Source organism: Diaphorina citri, unplaced genomic scaffold, assembly GCF_000475195.1.
Source record: "Diaphorina citri unplaced genomic scaffold, Diaci psyllid genome assembly version 1.1 scaffold327, whole genome shotgun sequence".
NCBI lineage: Eukaryota > Metazoa > Arthropoda > Insecta > Hemiptera > Psyllidae > Diaphorina > Diaphorina citri.
In genome coordinates, this window is record NW_007377762.1 from 158,200 (window position 1) to 179,221 (window position 21,022).

Here is a 21,022-nt window from a genome sequence, read left to right on the forward strand (position 1 = left end):
TGTACGGGGTCACGGACTCTCCCTGAGGCTTCTTGTGTAGCCCCTTCAAGGTTGCATACTTTTTGAAAATTTCTAGAGGGCGGCTGCCTCCCCTGCCCCTCCTTCCTACCTGTTGATTTCGAGAAAAAAAACCATCTCTTTGATTTTTGCAAATAATTTTTTGGCAATTTTGAAATTCGCGAACGAACGAACTTGGTACAAACTTTGGAATTTCAAATGAGAACCCTTATTTTTTTATTGCATATTATTATTCTACGTAAAATTTCATGTACAATCGACTATTCATTAATTTTTTTTTGTGATTCGCGATTTCGCGAAATATCGCGAACATTCAACTAACTGAAATGTACCTGTGTGACATATCATTTCACAATGTTTTTCCTTCATAAATTATGTGGTGATATCAGATTTTGGATTAAGACCATTTTTCGTGAATCCGTGAACTTTGCAAAAAAAAAAAAAAAAAAAAAAAAAAAAAAAAAATTCCCACTTTTTTCCAGGCGTTGTGATTTTCTTTACTTCAGGATTTCACAAGTCTCTTTGTTGAATCGAAAGAAGGCCAGTTGGTTGACCAAGTAAAATATGTTCAATGAGTTTTACAGTATACTGAAGCATGAATATTCTGTTTTCGGTTTCAGTCCTCCATCCCCGTTGCCGTCTCATAATGGATTCCCAGATATGCTTAGTAATACTTTCGATGTGTCCAGTATGGACAGTCGCTCTACCAGCACAGCTAGAAGTCCAGGCCGATACAATATGGGAACGTTAGAAGCATCTAGGCTGGATGATGAACACAAGCTGATAGCTCGCTATGCTGCCAAACTTGCCGCTGAAAATAGAAGTGTGGTGAGTTCTTTATGTATACATACAGGGTGTCCACCAATGTATGACCCACTCAAGTTGCTCCGAATCTGTTGAATTTTCGGAGAATAAAAAACCCGTGTTTCTTTGATTCTTGCAAAGAATCTTTTGGCAATATTGAAATTCGCGAACACGTTCGCGAAATCCGCAAACTTGGTACCAACTTTGGAATTTCAAATGAGAACCTCCATTTTTTATTGCATAATATTACTCTACGTAAAATTTCATGTACAAACTACTATTCATTCTTTTTTCTTTTTTTTTTTTGCGATTCTCGATTTCGCGTATTTCGCGAACATTCGACTAACTGAAATGTATCTGTGTGATATATCATTTCACAAAGTTTTTCCTTCATAAATCATGTGGTAATATCAGATTTTGGATTGAGGCCACTTTTCGCGAAATTTTACAAAAGTTCGCGAATCGACAAAGTGATTCAAATTTCGCAAATTCGCGAAATCCACAATCTGATGTCATGACATGATCTATGAAAGAAAAACATTGTATGTATAATGATATGTCACACAGGTACGCTTCAGTTAGTTGAATGTTCACAATATTTTTATGAAAGAAAAATGGTCCCAATCCACAATCTGATGTCATGACATGATCCACGAAAGAAAAACATTGTATGTATAATGATATGTCACACAGGTACGCTTCAGTTAGTTGAATGTTCACAATATTTTTATGAAAGAAAAACATTGTATGTATAATGATATGTCACACAGGTACACTTCAGTTAGTTGAATGTTCACAATATTTTTATGAAAGAAAAACATTGTATGTATAATGATATGTCACACAGGTACACTTCAGTTAGTTGAATGTTCACAATATTTTTATGAAAGAAAAACATTGTATGTATAATGATATGTCACACAGGTACACTTCAGTTAGTTGAATGTTCACAATATTTTTATGAAAGAAAAACATTGTATGTATAATGATATGTCACACAGGTACACTTCAGTTAGTTGAATGTTCACAATATTTTTATGAAAGAAAAACATTGTATGTATAATGATATGTCACACAGGTACACTTCAGTTAGTTGAATGTTCACAATATTTTTATGAAAGAAAAACATTGTATGTATAATGATATGTCACACAGGTACACTTCAGTTAGTTGAATGTTCACAATATTTTTATGAAAGAAAAACATTGTATGTATAATGATATGTCACACAGGTACACTTCAGTTAGTTGAATGTTCACAATATTTTTATGAAAGAAAAACATTGTATGTATAATGATATGTCACACAGGTACACTTCAGTTAGTTGAATGTTCACAATATTTTTATGAAAGAAAAACATTGTATGTATAATGATATGTCACACAGGTACACTTCAGTTAGTTGAATGTTCACAATATTTTTATGAAAGAAAAACATTGTATGTATAATGATATGTCACACAGGTACACTTCAGTTAGTTGAATGTTCACAATATTTTTATGAAAGAAAAACATTGTATGTATAATGATATGTCACACAGGTACACTTCAGTTAGTTGAATGTTCACAATATTTTCAACATCTATCTTGGTCTGAAGATGATGTCCTGAGTGACATCGAAAGCTCACCAATTTAAATCATCTTAATCGAAATTGTCTTGATAAGAATAATTTATTTATTTTTATCTCATTTTTAATTTTTATTATTATTATTTTTGTCAAAAATTCAAACAGATTCGGAGCAATTTGAGCGGGTCATACATTGGTGGACACCCTGTATATAACAGGGTCTGGCAAAAAGAACGAACGATTTCATTTGTCTATAACTTCTTTAAAACATGTCAGAAACTGGAAATTTATGAAATATTTACAACCACAAGGGGAGGCCCGGGCCGCAACTTGATATGAAAAAATTGATCCCCCAAAAATTAATGAAATAATTGTCTAGGAGTTTTTTTTTTGAAATTCCAACCCGTTCTCGAGAAACCCAGCCCTGGTCAATAATGCGAATATAAACACCCCGTATAAAATATAGGTATGCATATGCATATCTGTTAACTATTCATATTATGTATATTTATTTTATGAACATATTAGGTACTTAGTTGCTGAATTGGGGTCTTGGCCTTGAGTTTGGGCATATTTTCAAATGGGCAGAACTTACAAATACTTCATGTATGGTTAGTTTGTTATATTCATAGGTATAGGATTACTTTTGTATGTATTTCTAAACTTTTAAGTATGTATTGTGCCTAGAATGACCACCAAATAAAGGTTTATTTATTAGGTACTTACCAAGTATTTTTCATTTACTTATTTTAATTTTTTGTGTTGCAGGGGAAAGCACCGTCTGAAGGTTCTCTAAGTTTAGACACATCTCGTGCTCAAAGAGAACTTGTTTCACAATTAGAATCTAAGAATAGAGAAATTATGAGAGAAATTGCTAGACTGAGGTAAGCAACAGCAACATACTAATTCACATAATGATTTTTTATTTTTATATATCTCAAATTTAGTGGGCTTTTAGGTTGTGGTCAATTACTGGGCTGGACTTTCGATCGATTTTCTTTCGTTTATTTTCTTTGACTTCAATCTTTTCATGTTCCCGAAAAGTACTACCTACATGTACTTAGTGGAACATGAAAAGATTGTTGTAAAAAGAAAGTAATCAATATATGTATTATTATTATTATTAGACTCCTAGTATATCCTAACCCGGTAGATAACCACAACTTTAAACCCCACCGGGAATCAAGCTCGGATCTTTTGTATGCTTGACTACAATGATGGACATTATGCAATGCAGGTGGCTGCATTTAACTTAGGATACAAAAACTAATTTCGTTATCATACCGCAATTAAAATTTTTCTGTCGACTATGGGATTCTAATTTTTTCACTGTTTTGTGTATCTAGTTTATATTTGTTCCTCAGGAGGCAGCAAGAGCTGGAGGGTGTGTGTGCCAGTGGATTTGAGGATAACCCAGCACTGATGAGTGAACTTAGAGCTCTACGTATGAGGAAAGATGAGCTCGAGTCTCACTTAGCTTCACTACAAGACTCACGACGACACCTGATGGTTCAACTAGAGGGACTTATGAGATTACTCAAGACACATCAGGGAACCTCACCCAACTCTTCACCACGAGGTAGGTTTGTTTTTAAAATTTATTCTTATACATCAAGCATGCAATAAGTATGGATTGATGAACATCAAAAAGACGAAGTTCATGATAATAACCAAAAACCAGTCTGACAAATTCTGTGATAAAAAGTTAACCATTGACAACACTGTAGTAGAACGAGTCCACACATATAAATATCTAGGAACATGGATCAACAGCAACGGAGACACGTCAAAAGAGATCAAATGTAGAATTGAAATCGCCAGATCAGCCTTCATAAAAATGAGAAAAAGCTTTCCCAATAGAGATCTGCGTTTGCAGTTAAGGACTAGGATGTTGAGATGCTACGTATTCTCCACCTTGTTATACGGCATGGAAGCCTGGACCATGAAGAAAGTAGACGTGAATAAGATCAACGCTTTTGAAATGTGGTGCTACCGCAGGATTTTAAACATACCCTGGGTAGACAAAGAATTGATGAACATGATAAAAACAAGAAAACTGCAATATTTCGGGCATGTTATGAGAGGTGAAAAATATCAACTACTACACCGCATTTTACAAGGGAAGATCTGTGGGAAGAAAAGAAGAGGAAGACCGAGAATCAGCTGGTTGCAGAATCTCAAGGACTGGTTCGATTACAACTCCAAGCAACTCTTCAGCGCTGCCAGAAACAGACACCATATTGCCATGATGATTTCCAACCTCCGATAGGAGAGGAATGTAAAGAAGAATACATATTTATGGACTTGAGTGAACAATCAATTTCCATATTTCAACAATCTTTTTGCACTGATAATGCCGCCACTGGTTTTTACAATAAAATTATGGGGTTGAGTGGATTGGAATACATCACATGCCTTCAGGCACACTCCGTTTGTCTAAGTTTCTAGGTTTACCTGGCCGTAGATTACATTTGAACTCAATTGTCCTCACGAGGCTGAGGGGCTTTATATTACCTATGTTAAAAGAACTAAGCAACCTCCGTGGCCGAGTGGGTATCACACTAGGCTTGCACGCAGGAGGTCCGGGTTCGATTCCCGGCGGGGCCGAGGTTTTTTCGGCTCTGTGCTTGGAGTTCGGGGTGCACTCAGCTACTCAGCCTCGTGAGGACAATAGAGTAGCTACTTTAATCGAGTAGTGACCAGTGGCGGCATTACAAGTCGAAGAGGCGAGTGATAATAAATATGATGATTGAGTAAATGAAAGACTTGTAATACTGTGATACCCACAAAGTTGTGAAAAAGCTCTCTGCTTTACCATATACGAATTTTTCAAATCTCAAATTCTTTGTGGTAAAGCAGAGCTTTTTCACAACTTTAGTGGATATCACAACATTACTAAGTGCCTCTTTGCAATCTATTTCCATTATTCAATAATCTTTTTACGCTGGTAATACCGCCACTGGTCGCTACTTGAATAAAGTAGTAACTCAATTGTCCTCACGAGGCTGAGAGCACCCCGAACTCCAAACACGGAGCCGAAAAAAACCTCGGCCCCGCCGGGAATCGAACCCGGGCCTCCTGCGTGCAAGCCTAGTGTGATACCCATCGGCCATGGAGGTTGCTTATCATATTCGTATGCATGATGAACTTTCAAGTGGAAGTTATGTGCTGTTTCTGAATTACCTAATATTTATCTGTGAGCCCAAGTTGTCCAGCACCCAGTACCTCCGGTCATTATGAAGCTTGAACTTAACAAAAAACTTATTTCGGCCCTCCTGAAAAATGTGATTTTCGCACTTACGCATCTTCGTGTTTGGGACGACGATATTATAATGATTAATGAAATACTAAATTGAAATTAGGTACAAAAAAAAGAAAAAACATGAAAAGGGGTTTTAGTCATGGAACTAATAAATACCAGGATCTAAAGAGGTCGATTCAGACTCGATCCCGCGACTTGGTAAGTCCAGATGTTGATTTTCCGTTTAGTATTTCTTTTGGTCTGGTGTCTGGTTACTGCTGTTTACAGTGTTGGTCATGATATACTGTATAAATATGTATAAACATTAGCAGATCAACACTCTTCAAATTCAAACAAACCGTAGCCTTGTAACCTCTTTTCATTATTTTCATTATTCCGTATACGCTAATACTACAAGTAATGTGCCTGCTTGATTCACACTTTTGTTTATACATAGTTACTCTACGCAAGTAGACATAATAAAGAAGTGAATAGATTCTAAAGTATTGTAGGAGATATGATTTCAAAATCATCAGAAGGCCAAATTCGTTTTGCTCTTTTTCTAAAGTTTAGCCCTGAATAGCAAAACTGTGGCCCTGCCCTGAATAATGCCTTTCTGCTGTCACGGGGGAAGGATAGATATATCCTGTCACTGCTTGACATAAACAAAGCGTTGGTTGGTACTCGATTAAAGTAGCTACTCAATTGTTCTCACGAGGCTGAGTACACCACGAACTCCAAGTACAGAGACGAGAAAACTTCGACCCCGCCGGGAAACTAACCCGGGGCCTCCGGAGTGCAAGCACCCACTTGGCCACCTTGCTTTCCTTTTTTATTATTGGTTAACTCCCATAGCTAAGTCGTCACTGCGCTCGCCTTACACGCGGGAGACCCGGGTTTGATTGCCAGCGGGGTCAAAAAATTTGTATCATGCAAATGATTGATTCCGTGACTGGCTGTTGCGGGGCCCACTCAACCTCGTGAGGAAAATGAGTAGTATGTAATAGAAATGCTCATAGCGACCGATGCCAACATTGGGCGCTGGATTATTGATATATTGTGGGCAAATCCTACAATGCTGCAGTGACCACCAAAGTTGTAATACAATAACACAAACAAAGAAACGGCATTTTATTTATTTATTTTTGTGATGTAGGTATCATGTAGTTTATCAAAACCTGACTGATGGTTGGTAGCAATCACTTCAGCGTGCATAGAATGCCTGTGTAGTGCGTACAATAAGTTTGATTGTCTTATTTTCTTTGTTACAGAAGCATCAGACAACGAAGATAGTTCCAACGATAGCAACAGAAAACCAAGTGGTGAGTTATTCAAATGAATCGTGAAATAGGTATAATAATTAATAAATAATATTGAAAATTGGGGTGCACTCAGCCAGGTTGGGAAACTTGAGAAACTGGTTGAAATTCCATCACAACATCCCTCGGTGGTTTAATGGCCAAGTCGCTTGCCTGGCAATCAGGAAGGCGTGGGTTCAATCCCAGCAGAGGCAGGATATTTTATCCTCACAATATTGTTTGATAACTTCACCGCTGTAGTAGTAGTAGTAGTAGTGTTAGCCTGATTTGATACATATAAGTGGTTTTTCACTTATTTTACTGATGTTCACAGTTGCTCCCATCAATCTGAATGTACACCTCGATTCTTCTTTCGAAAAAACCCATTAATGATCTTAAGAATGACTTTTTCAAGTTGATTATTCTTAAGATTCCATGTCTAAACAATTTTTGCATTGTCAAAATCGTACCACGTGACCGAAAAATGGCACTCAAAGTCGAACCATATGAAACTGATTTGGGCGTGATCTGGAAGAAGGGCGTAAGTGCAAAAAGTCAAAAACATGGTTTTGAGATAATCGCGTTTTAAGTTTTATATTTCAAATTCAACATATAACATATTGCACAAATTCAAAACAAAGCTCCAGTATCGATTGATTCCTGCTCCCAAATTACCTACCGAGAAGCTCTTTATCTCCTACTCTTCACTCTTATATCTATCTGAAAATCTTCTCCTTGACCATATCAATCTCACACTCTGACTCACTGAAAATTATATAAAATAATGAAAAGTAGGAAATAGAGTAAAACAAAAAAGAAGAATGGAGGAAAGAAAAACAGATTCCGAGTTGACAATTATCATCTAAATATCAACCGAATCTACTGGATGACATTCATGTGAAAAACACAACTTTACATTGTTCACAAAATTGGCTATAACTTGTAGAAAAGAGATATAAAAATCATTTTTTCACAGTCATGTTCAGAACAAAATTTGCAATTAGAAAGGTAGATTACCGAAGAAAAAGAAAAGTGTACGTAAGTGACGTTACGCCCTTTTTCCCAACTGAACCTACTCTACTCGTCCATTCGTAAAAAAACTCTTGAACTGGCAAAAACTCAAAGTCAACAGTTTTTCGCGTTTATCTGGGAAGATTCAAATCGGATCAAAAAAGTTTTAGACAAAATGAACTTACTTTTGCTGATTTCATTACTGACCTCAAAAATATAGGGTTCAATTTAAAAAATAAAAGTTGACCTTCAAATGACCTTGAAGGGGACACTCGGTAAAATTCCAGAGGTCACCATTAAATGTCCCCCAAAAAGTTAGGACAATCAGGTAAAACACGAATTTTCTATCTTCATTTGCTTTCAAGATTTTTGAATGTATCGTTTATTTTTCAGTCATTTTATGAAGCCAAAATTGTTCTGATGTACCTATTTGTTCTGTATAGATAAACCTACAGAGGAAGAAGAGCAAACATGGAGGAGAAACAGATATGAACAAGAAGCACAACTAGCAGCCGAGTTGAAAGCTAGGATTCAACTCAAAAACAAGGTATGATTATAATTGATTATATTGTTTATAAATAAAAAGGAAGTATGGACTGACCATATTCATTTGTTTGTGTTGTACGAATAGTTGGGAGAAAACTCTTATTTATTTATTCTGACAAGTCTGAGCACCTGATTTGCTCAAGCCGACTCGGTGTTTGTTTATAGAGTTGTTCTAGAACACGTTAGTAAAAAAAACTCATCGATTTTTGAACCCACAGTGCTAGTGTGCCAACCCCACGATCTTCGTGGTGTTCACTCGAATCGCGAAGTTTTAGAAGTGTGAAAATCACACGACTCTTCATTACATAAATGGTGATGGCGGGGGACTTTAGACTAGGTTTATATTTGACTCTTGTACCTCATTGTTTTCGAAAATGTTAGGCAATCAGATGTCTTATGCTGGGTTCCTCAGTGAACTCTGGTTGACGAATTTTCGCGAGTTGTACGTTCTACACAAAAATGCATGGCACACTAGCGCTGTGGGTTCAAAAATCGAACAGTTCTTTTGGAACTAAGAGCGATTCCGGGGTTCAGAATTGTTTAGAACCCAGCATATGACAAATTTGTTTCCAATTTTTACTCCCACAGGAGCAAAGCTATGCAGAGAAAGGAGTAGGATCTTCTAGCGGTCAAGCTAATGTTGACCAAGCTACAGTGAACAAAACTAAGGAATGGGAGGATGCAATGAAACAGTGGGTAAACCGATAGGTGTAGATTATAAATTATTTGATATTCTCCCACTCCATACGCTGCGCCGTTATATCTTTTGATTCTAAATTTTACGTGATTTCTGTTCTTGAATATTTGTGAAACAAAACAGAAGTATATTCGTCGGAACAGAAGTATCTAAATAGGGAGATTTCGCATCGAATCCTGATCCCGATAACGCAACCCATGTTGGCGCCATCTGGTTTACATCATGTTTTTAGATTTAGCAAAGCGTGCGAAAACCAAAATACGATAACCCAAGCGAACCTAGCGGACGCTCAAGTGTTTTGTCTTGTCCTATGTCCTAACTAATGAATGAAATTTAATAAAACAAATTATTCAAATCAGTTTTTGAATTAATTAATTAAAAACAGGAAACAATGATTTTTTTAAAATTATTTATTTGTTCTCTCAATATAATTATTCCACCGTGTTCGTTATCTGTTACGTACTTTTTTGTACAAATAAAACGATAGGTAAAAAAAAAAAAATATAACAGATAACGAAGAAAAGAAAAAAATAATAATTAATTATTACATAAAAAATAAGTTTGTTGCCATGTTTTTGTTTTTAATTAATTTCTGAATTAATTAAGATACCTACCAACATCGAAAATTTTCAGTCAAAATTAATTTCCCCTTCAAAAATGTAAAATCCCGATGTTCAAGCCAAAACATCGTAATTCCGATCCCCGTGTTCAAAACCCCAGAATGTGTGTCATGCGCAGAAACCAAAACTCGTCGAACATGGGTATCAGAGTTTTACAAAACGGGATGCGAAATATCTCTATTAACTTGACGTTGATACGGTTCTAGGTATGTTTCCAGCCAAATTCAACCAAATGAAGTGCAATATGTATCTTAGTTTATTATTAGAATATACGAGTATCTTCTTTACATGTCAATGAGTAGGTACAACTTTGGGCTATCCGAATCGGGAGAAGACTTGCTCCTCCAAGAATAGATTAATGTTAGCAGAAGGTTACTTTACTGGTTTTGCCTCTACGCCACCCATTTGATTTACACAGGCCAGTAGTTATTGAACTCAGGATTAACTGAAAGCTCTCTGTGGTAAGATAGGTCAATGTGGTAAGATAGTAAGATTTTTTTGCTCAAGTACCAATCTACAGGGTGCACCATTTTCCTGGCTTCGGCTTCATTTTCTAGAAAGTAAAAAAATAAATTAAAAAAAAACACCAACAACGACAACAACTTGTGGTAGTTTTTAGGTCATAATCATAACTCATAACCATTACCAACCTCAGTGGCGCAGTTGTTAATGGGTTGGACTTTGGATCTGGAGGTTGTTGGTTTGAGTCCAAGTCAAATCATAAAATTTATCTAGGTGTAATAATCGGGGAACGATATTTGTGACAAGCATTTAAATATGCTTAACACAATTAAAAATTCCTTAACTCATATCCGTTCTATTTAAAACTCTACTATGCATCTTTCATTCTCTCTCTCTTTTGGAGACGCTAGTCACGCTAGGGCTGTGAAAATAATATTCAAATTTTCTGCTGAAGAAAAAAAGACGGGTTTCACTTCTTGAAGATGTTTGAACTAATGGGGAATTCTATCGATGTAGGGTGTGGTATGGCATAATCTAATTATAGTACCTATGTAATGGACTTCGCCTGTAGGCAGATATTCCAGGGATCTAATATCAGGGAGGACGAAACGAGCCAAGATAATTTATTGCACAAATTTGGTTTAATTTGGAAAACTATTTGTTTAACAAAAAATATTGGTGTCTGTGAAAATGAGTTTATTTATTTGATACACATTTGAGTAAATAAATGACCTTCAAATTAAGAACCAGTAAATTCAAGGTCCTCTAATCTATATTAAGAATATTCTTTAAACCGCGTATTTTACTCTGAGGAGTCTAAGGTCAGCTTCTGAAAAGATTTCGTTTTGTACATACATGATACCTAGCAGTACTGTGTATTATTTATTATTATTATTACAAAAAATATTCCATAACTTTTTTTCGATCTCACTTAGTTTCCGAGATATCCGCCATTTTGTTTTTTTTTTCTTTCTTTAAAATACACAACCTTTCTTTAATAAATCAATCATAACTTTTTCCTATTAAATTTACAGAAAAACGAGTTTCAGAACTGAAATCTGCACAAAATTTCTATTAAAATAAATAAAACTTGAATGATTGAGTAAATAAAAGACTTGTAATGCCGCCACTGGTCGCTACTCGATCAAAGTAGCTACTCAATTGTCCTCACGAGGCTGAGTGCACCCCGAACTCCAAGCACAGAGCCGAAAAAGACCTCGGCCCCGCCGGGAATCGAACCTGGATCTCCTGCGTGCATAGTGTGATACCCACTCGGCCACGGAGGTTGCTCATTTTTACTTTCTATTACTACAGTATAGCGAGCTATACTAGTAATGAAAGTATTGCAATCGGTCCAAATTTTCAAAAAATCGGGAAATGTTGGAAATATCCGTTTTGGGACCCTGATTCAAAAAAGTGGTTTTTAGCCCATGGTCTGTACGTTACGTACGTACGTACTACAGGTTTAAATGGGAAAAAGTAGAACAAAAAAGTAGTTTTTGTCCCATGGTCTGTACGTATGTATGTACCACAGGTTTAAATGGGAAAAGGTTGTATACAAAATATCTCAAGACCGGTTTGTCACATGGTCTGTACGTACGTACGTACGTACGTATGTATGTGCCGAGCAATGAGAGGAGCACAGAGTGATACAGACCATCGTTTGGTTCGAGCCACAATCCACCTTGAGAAGATAGTCTATAAAAAGAAGAAAAGCCCATCCTCAGCATTCAATGGCCGATGCCTACAAAATGAAGAAACAAAGAAAAAGTTCAATGAAATTCTAACAGTCAACAAACCAGACATCAACAACATTAACGTTGAAGAAGCAAGGACACTAATCAAACACCTCTACAATTCAACGGCGTAGGAAACGATGGAGAAGAAGAAACAACGACACTCAGATTGGTTTGATGAATCCAACGAAGAATGCCCGTGAAAAGAAGAGAAAAGCGCACGAGAAATATCTATCCTACCCTTCAAAGGAAAACAACAAAGAATATCAAGAAAGCAGAAGAATATGTTAAGCTACAATCAGACAAGTTCGAGACAGCTGGTGGGTCAATAAGTCGAAAACATTGCAAGACTTTATAGATAAAGGCAACTCCTTTAACCTGTATCAAGGTATCAAAGAACTAGTTGGACCGACACGAAAACCGTTAAACATCTTAGAAAAAGACAATGGTGAACGTATAGAGAATGTTAAAGATCGACTTGAACATTGGGGAAAATATTTCGAAACCCTATTCAACCAAGAAACGAAAACGGATATCTCAGCACTCGACAACCTATCTCTGAGCACAACGTACGTACGTTCGTACGTACGTACGTTACGTACGTAACGTACAGACCATGGGCTAAAAATCACTTTTTTGACATCAGGGGATCCCAAAACGGATATTTCCAACCATTTCTTTTGAACATTTGGACCGATAAAAATCACTTTTTTGACATCAGGGGATCCCAAAACGGATATTTCCAACCATTTCCCGATTTTGAAAATTTGGACCGATTGCAATACTTTCATTATCAGGGGACCCCAAAACGGATATTTCCACCCATTTCCCGATTTTGAAAATTTGGACCGATTGCAATACTTTCATTACAGTATAGCCGCTAAACTGTAGTAATAGAAAGTAAAAAGCCAGTGTAGGTACAAGTTTTTTTTTTATTTGTTCGGAAACATTAGAAGAAGAAGAAGAAGAAAAATACCTACGAGGTATAAAAGTTGTTGTTTGTTGTTTACAAATGTCTGAAATTTTGACCATTAGGCCATTTTCCTACCTACGAGGTATAAGAGGTATAAAAAATAATAAAATAAAAAGCCAAATAATATTTTATTTTTGAGATGTTATCGTATATATTATATATGTTTACATATTCGACACGTACAATACGCACATGGATAACACATGAGTGCTGGAAAAGCTATAAAGGAGCTAAGGGACACATTTTTCCAAAGTGATGTTTGTACACTTCTTTAAGAAGCCAAGTACTAGCGCCTATGCATAGGTAAAAGAGTTGCTTCTCTATCTCTTTTCAAAAGGGTTTCCACACATACCTAACCAAAGATAGCAACATTGGTACGTACTTAAGTGATGGCGAGCTAAAGGGGCTAAGTACAACTGAGCAAAATTACATAGCTCTTTTAGTACCTACAACCAGGCTTCCCTGCACGTAGCTCCATTAGATGGACAGTAAATACGAGAAGTACACAAACATTAGGTCCATTACGTGGAAAGTACACAAACATGTACTATAGCTCTTTTCTGATGATGTAAAATTTCAAACAGGGTTTTAAGTACCTGAAAATGAAAATAAATCAATGTAAAATATACATGATGTACATCATTTATGATTCCCCAGGACTTAAACTAGAACGTATAATTTTTAAAAAGAAATAATTATATATATATATATAAAAAAATAAAAGAAAACACACACACACACATACACGCTCTTTTGAGGGTACCTGAATGGGACTATGGTCAAGTCCGTCTCAGGAAGTTGGGTACAACGACATAATTATGTACCTGAATATCCCTCATCTGACCCCTACAATTTAGGGGCCCTTAGCTAGCTCTCTGGCCTTGATGACACCTCTTGGTATCCTCTTAATGGGATAGTCTATGGACTCACAGCTTTTCTCTGGAATAAACCTGAGTATGCGGACTCTTTAGAGGTGCTGCAGGTTAATTTTAGAGAAACTGGGGAGGTTGAAATATACCAGTGAGGGTACTTCTAGGTTCCATCAAGGCCAGGGTATAGCAGCTTGGGCAGGGGAAAAAATACTGGTCACAATAGATCTACAGAGGTCGCAGTGTTAATTGCATACTCTCTTGGGAGAGGAGCAACCAGTCCCATAATAAATAAATAAATAAATAAATAATACACTACTACGGGATACACAGTGTGGTTTTCGTCGAGAAAAGTCTACAATAGACATGATTTTCACATCTAGACAACTAATTGAGAAAGCAATTGAGCAAAACACCTCACTTTCCATTAGATTTATCGATATTCAAAAGGCCTTTGATACTGTGGATAGAGAAATTCTGTACAAAATACTAGAAAAAACAAAGTGTCCTCCAACCACACTGGAAATTCTGAAATCCCTACACACAGAAACCAAATCACGAGTTCGCACTGAAAACGAGACATCGCCCCATTTGTAACGAGAACTGGAGTTAGGCAGGGGTGTGTTATAGCTCCCCTCCTCTCCATCCTGTACATGAAAATTATCATGAGAAACATAGCTGCAAAACAAATTGGGGCAGTTGATATCATATTCAGAAGTAACCAAAACCTCTTCAACAAAAGAAATCTAAAATCAGTCAGTAAAACAACTCAAGCGAACATACTAGATCTGATGTTTACTGATGATTGAGCTCTTGTCGCCAAAACTGCTCAACACTTCACTCAAGAAGCTAGGAAACTGGGTCTCAAAGTCAACGAGAAGAAAACGGAACACTCCATCTGAAATAATGACCATAAATGGATCTTAAAGAAGTTCAATGCTTTAAGTATCTTGGCAGCAACATTCAAAACAACGGCAGCATGTCTGTTGATGTCAGCCATCGCACCAGTGCCGCAGGCCAAGCATTTCAGAAGCTGTATAGTAGAGTTTGGAAGCCCCACGGAATCAATCTGAAAACGAAGATCTTGGTTTATCAAACTTGTATTCTTAGTACTCTCCTCTACTCCAGTGAGACGTGGACCATAATGCTCAAAGACATCAAAAAACTTGAAGCTTTCCATATGAGATGTTTGCGAACTATCTGCAAGATCTCTTGGAGAGATCGGATCCCAAACGAGGAAGTACTGATTAGAACTGGAATGCTGTCCATTGAAAACTTCTTGATAAAAATCAGAAGATTGCGGTGGGGGGGGGGGACATGTGAGTCGGATGAATGAAACCAGAGCTCCACATCAAGTTGCTTTTTTCAGAACTCAAAGTGGGCAAGAGACCCCAAAAAAAGCCAAGGAAGAGATGGGCGGATGCAGTCAAGAGTGACCTTGGAGAACACAAAATCAGTGTCAACGTGTGGAGGCAGGTCGCAGCTGGTCGAGACGAATGGCGAAAGGTTGTGAACACCAACATCAGAAATTGTCAAGAAATGTCAATAAAAGCCAAGCAAGACAGAAGAAGAGACAAAAACCAAGTTGAAGACAATTATTCATGTAAGTGTCCGTTATGTACGTTCGAACGTGAAGGGAAATCAGGACGGCAGTATGTTAACTCACATATCTCTCAATCACACCGAGGGCAGAGAGAAGCTGAAACAAGGAAAAAAACCTCTGAATGTACAATCTGCTCAATATCCTACAGCTTAAGAGCAGGATACACGTCATATCAGACATAAACATCCTGAATTGGACACCAACATCCTTCGTCTAATCAGAATATCCAGGAACATGCCACGGGAATCCATCAACACAAGTGCTGAGGAAGTACTCCAATCCCAGCAGTTTTCCCAGTCCAATATCAATGAAGAAAAGACTCAACCTGTGGGATGGTAATGTCAATGTGGGAAGCAATGCAGATCAAAGGCCGGACTCTTAGCACATCAATGAGGCAAAGGCTGTACCAGACTATCAAGGGGACCAGCATCATCGGCTACGATGGAAGCTCCATAACATGTATGTATGTATATAAAAATAGAAAGTAAAAAAAATAATAATAATAGACTCTTGAGTGGAAGGCAACCACTAGGCGAGGTTAACGCCTAAGGCGTTCTCTACCACCTAACCCTTAGAGCTCTCTAATGAAAAGGCAAAATATGAGATTCCACCAATCTGTTATGTTGAGGACTGAATCTTGTATAATCATTAATCACAGGTATAGTTTTGTAATGGCTGCTTCTATTCAATTCTAAATTATTAAACTGAGTTCTCACCCCGCTATCTAACGCAAATTTGACTAAAATTAGGTGTTATAAAGCCTCCATCAGTCTATCTCGAGGTGTTAAGAAGAGTAGACCACCCTGTAAATTGCCTTATGCCGAATAAATTTAATAATCATTTGATATGTACTTTGCACATTTTGATCACACACTATATTTTGAAGGAAGCACATGTTTCTTTAGGTAAAGTTAACACTCAAATCTAGACCTAACTACTACCTATAATACTTAAAAAATTCTTGACTTTACATCCATCACATATTTATAGGTATTAAAATTAAATACACTGAGAATTTCATTTTAATGTTGGAAGAAACGCAAGTTGAGATAAATAATTAAGAGTACGAGTACATAATTGTTAAAAGTGGAATGTAACGTATATCATTTTTTAGAGCATCGGTCAACAAAAATACATTTGAGTTTTCAGACTGCGTCACAGATAAATCCACTAGCATAGGCAGTTTTTTTGTGGACGAGCAAAAGAGTTTAATTTTAAAAAAAGAGTTTAATTTTAAACTTCTTTAATTTAAGTACTCGTATGTTTAAAAAAGAAATTTAATTTATTGCAATTTGCGATTTCGCGAATCATCGCGAACATTCTAAGCAACTGAAATGTACTTGTGTCACTGTGTGATATATTATCACTTCGCGGCGCTTTTCCTTCCCAAATCATATGGTAACATCCGTTTTTAAATTGAAGTAATTTTTCGTGAACTTTGCAAAATTTGCAAAGTTCGCGAATCGACAAAGTGATTGAAATGTACCGTGTGACACATCATTTCACAGTGTGTCTCAATCCAAAAACTGATGTTACCACATGATTTAGAAAGGAAAAGCACCGCGAAATGATATGTCACACAGGTACATTTCACTTATTTGGGATGTTCGCGATATTTAGCGAAATCGAAAATTGCAAAAAATTAATGAATAGTCGATTGTACATGAAATTTTACTTGGAATAATAATATGCAATAAAGGGGGTTCTCATTTGTTCGCGATATTTAATCGAAAATTGCAAAAAATTAATGAATAGTCGATTGTACATGAAATTTTACTTGGAATAATAATATGCAATAAAGGGGGTTCTCATTTGAAATTCCAACGTTTGTACCATGTTCGCAGATTTCAATATTGCCAATAAATTCTTTGCAAAAATCAAAGAATTACCTTTTTTTCGAAAATTCCAACAGATTCGGAGCAATTCGAGTGGGTCACACATTGGTGGACACCCTGTATATATACATATATATTGTTCGTAAAATATACCTAATACTTATTTTTTTTTGTACGAGTATAAGAAAACGATTTTTAAGTAGGGTTTATAAAAAATTATAGGTCTATAAAAGTTATCACAAAGAAATCACAAAATTGTTGGTTAGTGTATATTTATAGACGATAATATTATATAATACACTGCGCCAAGCAATTAGAGGAACGCTCCTATTGTTTGGGTTTTTCTCTATTATGACGAGATGAACAAAATAAATATTAACATTCCGTCTGATTCTCACTCATCTCTCATTTATATTTCAGTTCATTCAATTTATTCTAAGCTCTCGAACAGTTTCTATTTAAATGTTGTTCATTATTATATCCTTTGAGGATTACATTGATTAGGTATTCACTTAGACCTATCCCTAACATTAAATCTAATTTCAATTGAAACCATATTATTGATTGCTCATTATAGTTTCACTTAACTATATTAGAATGGACGGTTTATTTCTTCAGAAAGTTAGGTAGAGAGATTAGGGCTAGGCTTGAATAGAATAGAATATACCTTGTTTATCCTGCTGGGATAGGACTGAAATCCCCTCTCTCCTTCCTCATCCTTCTCCTCGTGGGAAGGAGGGCAAGCCTAACCCGGTACATACATAACCACAACCTAAAGTTACTATATTAGAATGGACGGTTTATTTCTTCAGAAAGTTAGGTAGAGAGATTAGGGCTAGGCTTGAATAGAATAGAATAGAATAGAATATACCTTGTTTATCCTGCTGGGATAGGACAGAAATCCCCTCTCTCCTTCCTCATCCTTCTCCTCGTGGGAAGGAGGGCAAGCCTAACCCGGTACATACATAACCACAACCTAAAGTTAAATGGCTTCTTTGGAAATATCTTGTCAGTAATAAAATAGGCTGACTACATACTTTTGGCTAGATTGAATAAATATTATTTAAATAATATTCAAAATACAGGTTAGCTTATATACTTTTCATTTAAGCTAGTCTTAAATGTAAATGAATAAGCTGGTCAAATTTGCCTCGGTTGCGCAGTGGTCAAGACACTCGCCTGGGAAACAGGAGGGTACGGGTTCAATCCCAGCCGAGACATGGAATTTTATCCTATTTTTTTTTTTTTTAAGGTAAGCAATGTTTTATACGTATACTTATTTGTAAACTTTACCTATGAAATATATAAGACCTTGTTTAGACTGCGGGAGTAAAGGGACTTTTCAGTCTCATTCTGGCATATATGGAAAACCATGAGTGAATTTGGCATACCAAAGAAGTTGATCGAACTCTGCAAAATATGTGTCGTCAACTCAAAAGCCAAGAATACACAGAAACCTTCCTCGTCAACACTGGAGTCCGTCAAGGAGATGGAATTTCTCCTCTACTCTTCAACATCGTCCTTGAAAAGATATTTGAGAATTCGGCCACGTAAATTATAGGCTCTAACGGTTAGAGTGCCTGTGGCGTTAATCTCGTATAGTGATTACCTTTCACTCACTCGTCTATTTATTATTTATCATATAAAAAGGACAGGAAGAGGGACTAAATCTTCATCAAAATATCTCTGCATTTCGTAAATCTGGATATTTTTATCAAGGGATTTGGTCAATGTGATTTTTCATTCCGAAGCTCAAACTCGGGAAGGGCTAGCTAGATCTCTCTACTTCACTTTAAACATAATCACCATAAAATTTTAACTTTCAACTTATTAAATTAACATCAAATTAGGTGGAAGAGGTATAAATATTAAAATTTAGGTGAAGAAGAACAATATATGTTCAGAACTAGGTAGGTAGGTATAAGTATTTAACAATAATTTAAACTTACCTAAATATAAATAGTAAATAATACTATGATTTCACTGTACAATGAAAACTCCAATTTATGTGTCAGTTAATATTTGCAATGAAAAGTTCCTGTGGGGGGAGGGGAGGTTATTATAGTTGTTACATTCCGGATTCAGCAATCCCTTCATCATCTGTAGACAGAAAACAAATGAATATTCAATTAATAATAATTAGGGTGGGTTGGGGTAATTATGATCCACCCAAATTTAGCCCACTTAGACTATTCCTGGAGAATCGGTTAAACAGACATTTTAAAAAATAATCTTTTAACTACAATTACCTACTTGAAGATTCTACAGCTTTCGGATATTTCTTTCATGTCTTTTTCAATCATGTTCTAAACCTCTTTAAAAAAAGTTGAAAAAACTTGTGGCCTACATTTCCCTAATTTACTGGCTTAAACCCTTAGAATAAATGGGTGGATCATAATTGCCCAGATCATGGAGCAATGGAGGAGTTGCAAATGGGTAAAAATTAAAAATAAATGGTCGATTCCTATGTAAAAGTTGGGAAAAATCCAAATCCAATTATTTTCCGTTCTAATGAAAGAGTTCAAAGATGTGTGACGTCAGACTTTATGCAGTTGTTTTTTTCGTCCGCTAGGTAGCGCCAGTATGCAAGCACGCTTGCGGAGGAGCAGAAAGAAATGCGCAGAAACGTATGCGCACAAACACATTAATGTGTTGCCTGCGATGGAGCTTTGCTCGGGACATTTGACGTCATCGTGTACGGGAGCGTATGCCGTCACGTCAAAGTTCACGATTTAGCGGAATTTTTTAAATCGATTTATCTCGGGATCTAGAAGTCGTAGAAGAAAAAGAAAAATTCCGTTGGTCCTCATTTTTCTTGCTCTATGACTTGGAAACATCACCCAAGTAAGCGCAACTGATCTATTATGATCCACGAATTTCTACTTTAATTTTTTTCTGTTCCTGTTGTTGAAATGAGACTTAACTAAACCAATACTAATATCTATGAGTAACTTCTCACTAAATTACTCATTCCCAGGAGAACAAGAAAAAAAGTTATGGTGTAAGATTGATTTTTGGATCATACCTAGTTACCCCAACCCACCCTAGATTTTTTTTTTTTTAGGAAACTCGTGGATTTTGGAAAAAAACATTTCTCTCCTATAAATTGTAAAATTGAATGGCTAAGAGGCAGAGCGGACCAAGTCCAAAGAAAAAGCGTTTTGAGATAAATGGAGTCAAGGTTTAGGACTAGCTAAGGTTTAAATAGCCATTTTGTTTTTGCTTTCATTTAAATACAACACTAAAGTGGTGTTTGCGACTAATATAACAAGCTGGGCCCGTCCCTCCGGGAATTTTTTAGTCTGTAGTTTATTCGATCGTGATTAGAGAAAATCAGTACCTATGTACCTACCTAATTTGTTTAATATTCAGTTTATTATCATTCTTGATTTGATTTTTTAATTTTACTTTCATGTAATGATTTAAAATCAAGACTAGAGCCCGTTCTCCCTTTATTCCCAATATAGTGTGCAAGTCACCCATCCATTTATTGGCCTTCCTCGGCGTAGCTTAACATAGGTAACGCTAAAACCGGTCTTAAATGATCGACTGAAGTGTTATCTAAAACTTTCTCGCTTTGAGTTCATAGGTCGTCGCGACAAATTTCAAGATCAGAGCTCATTTGTGTGAGAAAATGAGAAAAAAAAAATCCCACAATTAGTCAATTAACTTTAAGTCACCCATCCATTTATTGGCCTTGCTCGGCGTAGCTTAACATAGATAACGCTAAAACCGGTCTTAA

At 36.3% G+C, this 21,022-nt stretch overlaps 2 protein-coding genes and 1 long non-coding RNA gene across 4 annotated transcripts in view; 1 reads left to right on the forward strand and 2 right to left on the reverse strand.

Moving 5' to 3' along the window:
- Positions 1-9,342, forward strand: part of LOC103507588 (dystrobrevin beta) — a 45,097-nt gene extending 35,755 nt beyond the window's left edge. Inside the window, exons 6-11 of one of the 2 annotated variants that reach the window (XM_026822417.1) lie at positions 639-846; positions 3,158-3,273; positions 3,736-3,968; positions 6,902-6,952; positions 8,383-8,486; positions 9,074-9,342. In XM_026822417.1, the coding sequence (XP_026678218.1) occupies positions 639-846; positions 3,158-3,273; positions 3,736-3,968; positions 6,902-6,952; positions 8,383-8,486; positions 9,074-9,193 (832 nt within the window). In that variant the 3' untranslated portion in view covers positions 9,194-9,342. The remainder of the gene's footprint in view (positions 1-638; positions 847-3,157; positions 3,274-3,735; positions 3,969-6,901; positions 6,953-8,382; positions 8,487-9,073) is intronic. The other variant, XM_026822418.1, reaches the window with a different exon arrangement.
- A 7,815-nt stretch (positions 9,343-17,157) lies between these two features.
- Positions 17,158-18,565, reverse strand: LOC113466752. The gene is made up of 2 exons (XR_003391059.1): positions 18,257-18,565; positions 17,158-18,052 (listed from the first exon to the last, which is right to left on the reverse strand). It is a non-coding gene; the product is annotated as an uncharacterized LOC113466752 (long non-coding RNA).
- Positions 18,566-18,971: 406 nt separating this feature from the next.
- LOC103507589 (tyrosine-protein phosphatase 10D) overlaps positions 18,972-21,022 on the reverse strand; it is a 48,379-nt gene continuing 46,328 nt past the window's right edge. The window contains 1 exon segment of the mRNA XM_026822414.1: positions 18,972-19,380. Within this exon segment, the coding sequence (XP_026678215.1) occupies positions 19,349-19,380 (32 nt within the window). The 3' untranslated portion in view covers positions 18,972-19,348.